The following is a 12,671-nucleotide window of genomic DNA, read 5'->3' as shown; positions in this document are numbered from 1 at the left end:
AGTTAGCCTTTAGAGTAGCCAGAAAAATAAAAGGAGCTTCTGAGCTGTTATCGAAGTAATTGGTTTATTAAAGTTGAAGAATGAATCAAATCTCTTAATTTTGCAGAGATAGTCAAATTTTAAAATTGTTGATTGCTACAGTTATGAAAAAAGACCATTTTTGGGGGAACTAATTTCAATATCTTAAAGGCTCTTTTAAGCTTTCAAAAAGCCACAAATATGCTGAACAAAATTTGGGATTTCCGCATCTTCTCGCATTACCCAGAACAAAATGCGGGTGGGATAATTCAAATTTGCTATTTCTATTTTGTTGCCACCTTGAAAAATAATTTTCCGACATTACTTCTGCTATAAAAAGATGTTTAAAAAGTGTATGGTGTAGACTTTAAGCTCGCCTATGATAAAGTTTCTAGCTCGTCTGTGGGGCTGAAGGGGGCTCGTGTATGTAGCAGAATTTGGTGCGACTATGGAGCTGACTTTGGTTCGACAGTAAGTACCTGGTGCGTTTATGTTGCGCGACCTTAATGCGTGCTCGTTTATGCTGCTCGTTAAACAGGAATCCTCGACCGTGTGTTTTTTGAACGCACCGTACCCCCTGTGTGCGTTCATAAATGGTCTGCATCATAAACGAGGACAAACGAAAACCTCGTCCTGGGTGTACAACACTGATGCCACATAGGATCCTTCTTTATAAAACAAAATGTAGCTTTCTTATATTAGAGTTTCAAACGTACGGCTTCAAAATAGGGTTTCGAAACCCACTTATAAACTTGTCTGCTTAACTTGCGTTGTAAAACGAAGCATAGGTATATTGCTTAAGGTCATTAGATGAGTAATACTTCAAAGATCTGCGCTATAAGCCAATCTTCTCTTTATCGCCCTCTTCAGATATTTCTTCAAGTTTATTAGGACAAACTCCTATTTGTCTAGATCTTTGACAAACTGCTGTTATAGACAATTTTGATAAATTGAGTGGAGTTGGCATTGATATCTCGGTCAGATATTATGAAACCTGAATTTCTACTCTTCCTTGCTTTTGCAGCTTTGTTTCACTTGAGTGCGGATAGCCAAGACGGTAGGTGTATTTCACCTAGCCAAGACGATTTCGCCAAACGAGGTATATTCTGCCGATCTGACATAATCGCTGTTGACATCGTTTTTGACAATTTAGTTTTAGTGACTGTCTTATTAGTTCTACGATAAGGAATTGTAAGCGAGTGTGCAACCCAGTGACAAGAAAAACAATTACTTCGACTTTCATTTCACCTCTTATGTGAATTTTCACCCCTCAATTCACTTTCAATTAACCCCTTTGAATTCACCCCTTAGGATTAGTTGGGTTTGGGTAAAACGATTAGTTGGGTTTGGGTAAAAAGATTAGTGGCGTTTGGGTAAAAAGATTAGTGACAGGATTACACTGAAACTGATGTTTGCTTTAAAATTTGCGGAAAACTACAAATTAAATCAAAGTTTCATTTTTTGAACTTGAAATTGAAATTTTATATCACTATAAATCTATCCAATCTTAACAATTCTGAAGCGCAAATCTATCTCGATTTCTCAATGCCTATTTTGGGCAAGAAATCTTGGGGAGAAACTTTTGCGGGGTGAAATGATAAAGGGTTTAGAGAAGTAGAACTTCGGGCTCTCATGAGTAGAATATATCATGAAAATCCATTATGATAAATGTTTTACCTATAAATGTATTAATTCAACCATTGAATTCTATAATTAGCATTTTTTTGTGCTCTATTATATAACCAGTACGAAGTTAAATGTTTTTATCATTAAATATAGTTTTTCTAACAATACATGAGTAGTATAAATTTCTGACTAGAACCTCAACGGGGGGGGGGACACTTTTTGGCAGAATTTTATACTACTTTATACTACTCTAGTCAGAATTTTATACTACTTACATGTTTTGAATATGCAATGTTCAGTTTTTTTATTCTTGAAAACGTATTGCAATACAAGTTATTTTGTCTGCGGAAATTCGAGAAATTAATACCAAAAAGGTAGTGTCACGTACAAACCACACCAAATAAGACCAAATTTTCAATTGAGTGTTAAATATCTAATATTGTTTTTCATTCTTAACATTCTTTATTAAAAATCATTTTCTATTGTTGTTTTTCATTCATTTCACTTCAAAGACAACTTTATGAGCAATGATATTCGATAAAACAGTTCTAAACGCAAAAAACTTGTATAACCCAATTCAATTAATAAGCTTGATAAATATAGTTATCCATTGGGAAAGGAGCATTTTTTTCAAAAAAAAAACTTTTCAGAAATGACTGCGAATTTGAAAAGACAAATGAAAATATTGTTAGTATTCAGAGAAGTTTTAAAAGAAAAAATACAAGGCGGCTCGGTGATGTGCGATCGCACATAAGGTTCCGACCCCGCTCATCCACAATTTTGGCATAATTGTCTACCAAATGAGGAACAGATAGAAAAACACAAAAAATTCAAGTATTTTTCAAAAAAAGAACTGGTGTAAGAACGAAAAGATAGCCTCCAACGCAATTATCTCAGTGGAGTAAAAAATAATGCATTAGATTGCTGAGATATGTTGATATTGAGAAAGCGAGCGAAGACGAACAGCAAAATCAAACAACAACAACAAACATTAATTATATCAAAAAATTTATGTCCGTTTTAAAAAACAAAACTTACCCCAGTGATTCTGGATTTTTTATCTTGTAAGATCTGATAAGATGCTGACTAAGAACTTTTATCGTGTAAGATCTAATCAGATCTTACACGATAAAAATTTCTCTGATCAGATCTTACACGATAAAAATTCTGGTAAGAGGAATTTTTATCGTGTAAGATCTGATAAGACATCTTATAAGATAAACATTCCTCTTATCAGAATTTTTATCATGTAAGATCTGATAAGACATCTTATAAGATAAACATTCCCCTTATCAGAATTTTTATCGTGTAAGATCTGATAAGACCGAATTTTTATCGTGTAAGGTCTGATATGACATGTTTTAATTATTTCAATATAGCCGTATAACGTAGTCAGGGTCCTATGAAAGTAAAAAAATAATCGGTCAGCTAACCAATTATGAAACAAAAAAAATGATTGTTGATTCTGTTTTGGCGGCAGTTTTATTGTGAGTATTAACTTGGCACTATGGCTAAACTTAGCAGTCCAAGATAGTTTTGGTCTTTGAAAAAAATTTTCAGTCTTGTTTGATAATCACCGCTTCGGAGAAAGCCCCTGCCACTCAAATAATCTTTTTTGCAATATATTATAAGTCTTAAAAGACATTATAAGATATTTTTCTCTTTGTTGCTCTGACACTTAAGTGTTGCATGCTGTAGTTTTTCGGCTACTGCTTGTGAGCAACTCTGAATTGTCTTCAATATGAAGAATATACCATACTTCAGGAATGTATTCAAGAGGAAATTTTTATCGTTTAAGATCTGATAAGAAGAAATTTTTATCGTGTAAGATCTGATAAGAGGAATTTTTATTGTGTAAGATCTTGTAAGAGGAACTTTTATTGTGTAGGATCTTATAAGAGGAATTTTTATCGTGTATGATCTTATAAGAGGAATTTTTATCGTGTAAGATCCTATAAGATGAATTTTCATCGTGTAAGATCTTATAAGAGGAATTTTTATTGTTTAAGATCTGATAAACGTCTTATCAGATCTGAAAAGAAGATGCATCCCCTTACAGTCTATTAGCAAGATGGTTTCGTCAGAAATTTGTCAGATCTTACATGATAAAAATTCCACAATCATTGGGTTATTAACAAAGCCAAAATAGCGTCAGATAAAACCCAAAAAAAACAAAATAACTTCTAATTCACCAGAAAAAAATGGTGTTTCTCCATTTCAGAATAAAGCTTGGTAACAATTAGACAAAAAAGAACAGAAACTTTAAAGTTAGAAAATTCGCTGAATATAAAAAAAACTGTTAATTTCAAAGTAATTAAAACCATTAGGAATCAACTAAAATATCCCATAGGTTTCCAATTACCAATGCTTCAATAGAAGGGAATTAAGAACTCTTGTCATTCAATTTTCTATGCAGTTACAAAAAGAACAACAAATAGACAACAAAATAAAAATCAATTAAAACTTGCCAGAAAATGCTTTGGAAGCCGTAGAGCCAAACTTTTGCTCCCAAAATATGTTCAATTGCGCCTTCTTCGAACACCGATACTGCTTTATTTGGCCGCTCATGAATGAAAATAAGCAACAATTGGACAAAAAATGCAAAATTATGTAATACTTGTTTTCTTTCGAAAAAAAAGACATTAAAGCCTTTAACTACACAATGAAAAAATAGAATAGGTTCGTTCGTTCGTCAAAAGGAAGCCCTTGAGACCTTCAATTATCCAGAATATGACTTACGACTACAAAAAGAACGACAAATATGACAAAAATCAAAAATTCATTTACTTTTTTTTTGTGAAAAACCCGTGTGGAAGCCAGTAACGTCATAACGAACTCTCTTAAAACATTAGATTTTGTGACACCAATCACCTTTGGCACCTTTCCTTAAAATTTTTTATGTGAACTCTCATTAATGAAACTAGGTAACAATTAGACCAAAAAGAAAAAAGCAAGATTATGTAAAACTTGTTTTTGTCGAAAAAAATTTATTTCTAAAGACATGAAAGCCATTAATTACAAACGAAAAAATTGAATAGGTTTATTTATTCTTCCAAAGGAGGCCCTCGAGACCTGCAATTAACCAGTACCTGTCTTACGTTAACAAAAAGAACGTCAAATATGACAAAAATCAAAAATTAATTTAGTTTTTTTTGTGAAAAACCCGTGTCGAAGCCAGTAAATTCAAAACGAATTCCGTAAAAACATTAGATTTTGTGACACCAATCGCTTTTGACACCTTCTTTTGACAAAAATAATGTCATTTTTAACCAGTAAAATATAACTAAAACGTAAAATATGACAAACTTCAAAAATTAAATTACTTTTTTTGTGAAGAACCCGTGTCGAAGCCAGTAAAGTTATAACGAATTTTATAAAAACATTAGACTTTGTAACACCAATCCCTTTGACATAATCCCTTGAAAATATTATTGTCGTATTTGGTCTGTAATTAACGAGACTAGGTAACAAACAGACAATAAAAGGAACAAAATTGCGAAGTTGAAATGTTTTTTTTTTTAATTTTGGAAAACAATTGTTTTCAAAGTCATGAGAGCCATTATCTATCTTCTAAGATCGAAACGTCGGCTCAATTACTCTTCCAGGAAAAGCAAATCAAAACGGGTCATTGTACAGGAAATTAAACAGGATTAAAAAAACAAAGTAAAAACGACAATAAAAGACAAAATTTAAAAATTTAATTAAATTCTTCGAGAAAGTATTGTCGAAACAGTAAAGAACAAAAATCTATATCTTTAAGGATCTAATTATTATCATTTTTGCGTTATTTTAAACGCAAAAACTGAGATATATGAACGACAATAACGTAATAATTTGACAAAGCTAGAAAACATTAAAAATGGGCAAATACCTAAAATTAAAAAAAAAATTGTGAACTCTAGTAGTATCAAAAACAGAACACAATAACTTAAAGCGTAGAGCCGCAATAAAAATTAAAATTTAATTCTGCAGAAACAAGGAGCACTCAGCTACAAGTTGACCAAAGTAAGAGAAAAATAGAGGCAAAGTTCAATAAGCCATTTTTTATTTAAAATTCAAATATTTTAGAGTCAAAACAACCATAAGCTTTCAAGCAATCAGCTAGATAAATTAATTTCAAGCTAATTAGGAAGCCAATAGGACCTATCACTAGTGAGCTTTGATTTGAAATTATCTGTTATTTAATAAATAAAAAAGATCGAATTTTTTTTTATAAAAAACCGGCTGATGACAATCCGAATTATTTTTGGATTGTAACGGTCCAAGATTGGTACAGAACTAGTCCTGCTAATGTTGAATATCCCTTAAAATTATTTATTTTTTGGAATTTCGTTGATATAGATATTTTGTTTGTTAAAAAATCAAAAGTAAGTGCTGCGGTTTTGATAATCAATGAATAAAGTTAGCAAAAAGGGCAAAGTTTTATTTACAGAGCACTCTCAACGGAAGTTGAAGTGGAATTAGCCCCCTTTTCAGTCTACGAAAATTGTGTTAGTGCTTTTTGGGTGTGCACTTCCTGCAAATTTAATCAGAGTGGACTAAAGAAACTTATTTCGTGGTGTTTTTGATGAAAAAGTCTGAATTTTGTGAAATTTTTAGCCGGAAGTTGTGACAAAAAAACTCAATGAAAATAGACGACAATGTATTTTGTCTTTAAACGTACCTTTTTTTCATCAACAACCTTTTCATGAAAAATATTATTAAATTTTATCAAAATTGGCGAAAATTTAGACAAAAATGCCGAAAAAAGGTGGATGAAATCAACGGAATTCACTCTATTTTCTGGAAAGTTTAAACCTCGATATCTCCTTGTCAAAAACGAAAATCAAAAACATCTTTTTAATTCCATATTCTACGCTGGACAAGCTTTCTAATGATACCAGTGTCAACTGTCTACGATGAATATATCGATCGGCCAAAATTGACTGAACAAAAAAAAAACCCAGTTGAGTATATAGTTCCCCCCCTCAAGAGGGGTCGGAACAAAAATTCTGCAAGAGCGTAACTCGACAGATTGAGGAGAAATTTCTAAATGCTTAAATTTCTTCTATATAAGCAATCTAGAAGAGAGTTTTCACTGCTAATTTTCATTTTCCTTTTTCGATCACTTCGAAAACAGTCTGTGAAACACCTATAACTAACTATTCGACAAAAAGGGGGGTTTCAAGCGCTTAATGGACCTAATAGTCTGTTTTCAAATTCGTAGGGACTCTGGCTCGACAAGATTGTGCTGCATCCAACAGACCTTTGTCGCGGATTTCGTCAAATTTGATTATCATTGTTTGCCCTCTCCAAAAAAATGATAATTTAGTTTTAAGTTTGTAAAATATGTAGAAGGTACTATAGAGCAATAAAATCAGAACATTTTCATCATCAACTATGCGTAAGATTTTTGTTCTGCGTTGGTTATATTCTAACTGTTTTTCGAAGGTTTTTTTTACTATTCAGCGTGATTAGGTCATGAACTTTTATAAATTGTATTCACTGCCGCTTCGTGAATTTCTGCTTTGTATGAACAACGATTCCCCCTTGTCAATTTGGCGGAATGTTGTGACATCATTTCTCTACCAAAATTAACAATGTAGAGATATACAATACAACATTTAAATGATTTTTTCATTCCCATCATGTGTAGCTCCATTTCAAAACAAACTGTATTATTCAATTTGAAGTGCTTGTTTTTACCTAACAAAAAAATTCGGAAAAAAACTGTATTCCATTGCTTGAGTTTATTAATTCGTATGCTCAGGGAAAAAACAACCCCGACTACTAAATTGAAGACGAAAGCAAACCGAGTTTTTAAAGAAATGATTGGTTTGCTTAATTTTGAAGAAAGTGCAAAAAATTTCAGCTTTGAAAATGTAGGAAGTTATGACAAAATTCATCAGAGATCAAAATAGGAACGATTTTGCCAAACAGAAGTACAAAGAACAAAAACATTACTGCAAATTTAATTTTTCAGAAGTTTGTATTTAACAATGCTTATCAGTTGAAATATTTATGAGAACAAGGCGGCTCGGTAATGTGCAATGGCACATAAGGTTCCGACCCCGCCCATCCACAATTTTGGCATAATTGTCTACCAAATGAGGAACAGATAGAAAAACCCAAAAATTATTTTTTGCGAATCCCAAAAAAGCCCGTCTTTTTCAAAAAATTCTGTATGAACGATAAGATAACCTCCAAAACAAATAACTCAGTGGAGTAAAAGATGCATTAGATTGCTGTAATATGTCAATATTAAGAAAGCGAGTCAAAACGAACAGCAAAATCAAACAACAACAACAACAAACATTAATTACATCAAAAAATTTATGTCCCTCTTAAAAACTAAATTTAATAACAAAGTCAACATACCGTCAGATATACCTGAAACTAAACAAAAATAACTTATAAATCACCAGAAAACATATGCGACCAGTCCATAAAAAGGTTTGGTAACAATTATACAAAAAAGAACAAAAACAGAAAAGTAAAAAAAATTAACTTATTTTTTTGAAACAATTAATTTCAAAGTAATAAATACCATTAGGAATAAATTAATATTACCACAAATTTGCAATTACCACTGTTTCTATAGAAGGGCATTAGGACCTGACCTTATTCATTTTTTAGAGCGGCTAAAAAGAACAACAAAGAACAAACAAAATTTCAATTGAAGCTTGCCAGAAAACGCTGTCAAAACCGTCAAGCCAAATTTTGGCACTCAAAATATAATTGATTGCGCCTTCTTCAAACAGCTATAATGTAGTACGTGGCCATTCATTAGTAAGACTAGGTAACAAGTAGACAAAAAAGCGAAGTGCTAAAGTATGTAATACTTTTAATTTTTTTTTCGAAACAAAATTACATTCAATGTCATGAAAGGCATTAATTACAAAAAAAGCTATTTAAATATCGTCGTTTTTTCATGAAAAAGAAACCCTCCAGACCTGTAATTATACAGAATATTTCTTGCATCTACAAAAAGAACGTCAAATATGACAAAAATCAAATTAATTTAATTTTTTTTGTGAAAAAGCGGTGTCGAAGCCAGTAAGGTCATAACAAAATCTTTAAAAAAAAGATTTTGGGACACCAATCCCTTTTATTCCCTTGACACCCATAATGTCATATTTGACCTGTAATCAACTAACGAGATTAGGTAACAAAAAAAACATAAAAAGAACAAAATTGCGAAGTTAAAAAAGTTTTTTTTTAATTTTGGAAAACGATGGGTTTGAAAGTCATAAAAGCCATCAGCTATCTGCTAATAACAGAATATCGGTTTTTCTATTCTTCCATGAAAAGCCAATGAAAGCTATCACTATACAGGAAATTTCATACGACCGAAACGACAAAGTATAAATGACAGTTAAGACAAAATTAAAAAATTCAATTGATTTCTTCAAGAAAGAGGCGTCGAGGCCATTAAAACGATGATTTTAATATGTTCAATTGTGCCTTATTTTGAATGCTAATAAGGTGACATGAGAACTGTCAATAATGTCATAATGTGACAAAATTAGAAAACGTGAAAAACTGGCAAATATCAAAACAAACAAAAATCTAAAATCTTGTAGTATCAAAGCCAGAAAACAATAACTTCAGGCTTAAAACTGCAACCGATAATAAATCTTAACTCAGTAGAAAGAAGAAGCAGTCTTTTTTTGCTGACACTAAGCTAGAAGTTGAACAAATTAAGAAAAAAATAGAGGAAAAGTTAATTAAGCCATTATTTATTGAAAAGTCAATTATTTTTAAAAAAGAAACGACCATAAACTTTCAATTGAAAAACTAAATGCATTAGCCTGGAGCCGTTTAGCAAGCGAATTGGTTGGACCTATCACTCCTGAGCTTTGATTTGATATGTTCTGTTCTTTATTATTAAAAAAAAAAGTCTTTTTTTGAAAAAAAAAAGACCGACTGATTACAACCCGATTTTTTTGGATTGTAACAGTCCAAGAATGGCCCAAAACTACCCCTGTTAATACTTATTGTCCGTTAAGAACAATTGATTTTTCGAATGTTTTAGATATAGATAATTTCTGATTTGAAACTCAAAATAAATTTTGCATTTTTGATAATCAATGAGTAAAGTTAGCAAAAAACGGCAAAGTTTTAACTACAAGGCACTCTCTGCGGACTCTGAAGTAGAAATAGCCCCCCTCTGAGTCTACAAAGATTGTATGAGTGTTGTTTGGGGTGTACTGTAGGCAAATTTAATCAAAGTGGACTAAAGTAGCTTATTTCATTCTGTTGTTGATGAAAAAGGCTAAATTTTGAAATGTTTATCCAGATTTTTTGACCAAAAAATTAAATCAAAACAATCAAAAATGCTTGTTCGTCTTCAAAAATAAAATCAACGACACTATTCTTAAAAATTATAACAAATTTTAGCAAAATTGACGAAAATTTAGGCAAAAATTCCGGAAAATGTGAATAAAAACAACGTGAATTCACTCTTCTTTTCTCAGAAGTTTAAGCCTCGATAACTCCCTGTAGAAAACGAAAATTAAAAAAATCTTTTTAATTCCATATTCTACGCTGGACGAGCTTTCTAATGATACCAGTCTCAAATCTCTACGATGAATATATCGAGCGGCGAAAATTCACGGAACAAAAAAAAACCCAGTTGAGTATATAGTTCCTCCCCCCTCAAGAGGGTCGGAACAATTACTTGAATTTCACAATCAGAGGCCAAAACAGTCAACAGTTTTACCAAAAAATAGAGAAAAAAGAACACAAAAACGACGCGGATGAGAGGAGAAAGGCATTTGATCAAAAGATCATTTAATTTTTTTGTAAAAAGTTTTTATAATCCCTTTAATTTTCCCAATTTGTTAAAATTAACAAATTGTTAAAAGTAATACTCACTTTGATTAACTTTTTTATGTAGTTCGTTTATTACTAGAGTTTGAATTGTTAAGATACGACGGAGCTCTATAATACGCGGTTGATCCAAAAATTCGAGCCACATCAAATTGAGGCTAAAATTATTCTGCTAACTTGAAGTCATTTTTGGAATAATTGAAAATTCAACAGAGCCTCAGAAAATACAACATCAATTAAAATTCTACTCTAATCTCAAAAAAATGTGATTTTTTCAAAAGATCTGGTTAACAGACAGTAACACTTTTACGTTTTAGTTTCTAATTTGACGGTAAGGTCATTAATGTGCAGAAAATCTCAGCTTAAATTTGAATGCAGCATTTTGGCCGGTCAATACTTCTAAAAAAAGAGATGGCTTAAGAAACTCTGTTGCTGGAAACCAGTTTTTCATTTTTTTCCAATTTTTCCTACGAAGGCCATTTTTTTCACTTAACTTGTTTCATTATCTTAACTACCTCACTACTTTTCCAAATTTTTCCTCAAAATTTTTGACACTGCAAAATCAGAGCAAAAACAATTGATCGAAAAAATTTAAAAATACACGAGAACGCAAAATTATTGTTCAGTTGAGTTGCTTTAGTTTGCATCTGATGTCATTATTTGCTACTAATGCTTTATTCGAAATATTACTTTTCAAATTCTTGGGCCCTGGAACTCACAACCCTGCTTGCTTATCACAATTTTCAAGCTTTAGAAACGGTGAAGCTCGATAATGCGCGCTTGCTTTAAAAGTTCCGGCCGCAAAACTTCAAACAAACAAATACTGCTCTTCATTTTTAGAGTTTTCACGACCATAATATTGGCGAAATCTTCAACAGTTACAGAGAAATGAGAAAAGTTGTAAAGAAAAGTTGTAAAGATTTTATAAGAAAAGTTGTAAAAATTTTAAGAAAAGTTGTAAAAATTTTATAGAGCTATTATCTATTAAGTGGGGGGGGGGGGGGGGGCAGACTCCTAAGAACCTTCAACTTAGGGACAATCATTACTAAGAGACCGGTGAGGCATAAGGCTCTTAGAGAACTGCTCAGCGACCTAATTTTAAGCGAAAAGTTAAACGGTCAGCCGAAAAAACAACTAGACGAAAAGTCGGTAGTACGAAGAATCGCATCAAAAAGGCTAGCAGGACTAGTTGCTACAAACTTCGTCTGAGGGAATTTCATAAACTTTCTTTGTTAAATTTTGTTACCAGAAAAATATCCTACCTTTATAAACAGGTTCTAGTTTAAAAATTAATTTTCAGTTGCAACGACTACAATTGCAGGGCAACCTGTTCATTATATGGACAAACCTCTCGAAAAATGGACCCCGATTGATGTGAACAAGTGGATGGCCAGCAGCTTTAACATGAACCAGTCTGAAACCTTATCAAGCTGGTACCCAATTGACGGAGAGGGTATGTGTGAACTAATGCGGATACTGCAGCATAATAAGGAAACTAGAGGGTCGCCCCAATCTCTCAACCAATTTATTCACGATGCATTTTTCAAGTATAAAATGCACTTGGCACTGAAGTTCTCTCACAATTTGAGAAAATTGCAGATGGTGACGAGATGCCCGCGATGAATGTTTACAATCAGAGATAACCAGTTAATATATAGATGGATGAATCACAACTGTTCTGTATACTTTGCTGTTTATTTTAATCCCCAATATAATACATATATATATATATATATATATATATATATATATATATATATATATATATATATATATATATATATATACTTTGCCATACTAATTTGGGAATTTTACACTTCAATTGTTGAATAACCTGTACTTAATAACTTTTACAGAAAGAAAAAATGTTTGACCATGTATTTTGCACAGCTATCATCTTGAAGACAGCAGTTGTTGAAAAAAGTAGAAACCGCTAATTCGCACTGGTAACTTCATAGATTTCCAAACAACAATTTATGAAAGTGAAAGAATATAAGTTTTTTTTGAACTTTTGGATATAAAATAAAGGTAGTGATCTCAATAACCGTTTTAAAAACGTAAATCAAGCTGTGGGAAAAAATCAAAAAACGTCTTTCAATCGGCGTTAATTGTGATAACACAGTTGGAAGGCTTATCAGTCAAATAATGTATTACAGTAGCGAGGAAAAAAGTTTTCGTATTTTCTGTACACTGAAGTTAAAACTGGCATTGATTTG

At 31.9% G+C, this 12,671-nt stretch overlaps 1 protein-coding gene across 2 annotated transcripts; it reads left to right on the top strand.

The window, feature by feature from the left end:
- Positions 1-915: 915 nt before the first annotated feature.
- On the top strand, positions 916-12,165 carry LOC142358140 (uncharacterized). Of its 2 annotated transcripts, none has more exons than XM_075409601.1 (2): positions 916-1,075; positions 11,756-12,165. In XM_075409601.1, exons 1-2 carry the CDS (start codon positions 1,006-1,008, stop codon positions 12,076-12,078), a joined length of 393 nt encoding a protein of 130 aa, XP_075265716.1. In that variant the 5' UTR covers positions 916-1,005; the 3' UTR covers positions 12,079-12,165. The 2 variants fall into 2 exon arrangements, with proteins under 2 accessions (XP_075265716.1, XP_075265715.1); XM_075409600.1 differs by having other exon boundaries at positions 916-1,117.
- Positions 12,166-12,671: the final 506 nt, after the last annotated feature.

Source organism: Convolutriloba macropyga, unplaced genomic scaffold (assembly GCF_964194025.1).
Source record: "Convolutriloba macropyga unplaced genomic scaffold, txConMacr16.3 SCAFFOLD_3679, whole genome shotgun sequence".
In the NCBI taxonomy this organism is placed as follows: domain Eukaryota; kingdom Metazoa; phylum Xenacoelomorpha; order Acoela; family Convolutidae; genus Convolutriloba; species Convolutriloba macropyga.
The sequence above is the reverse complement of the archived record's forward strand: the minus strand, read 5'-3'. Positions and strand labels throughout refer to the sequence as shown.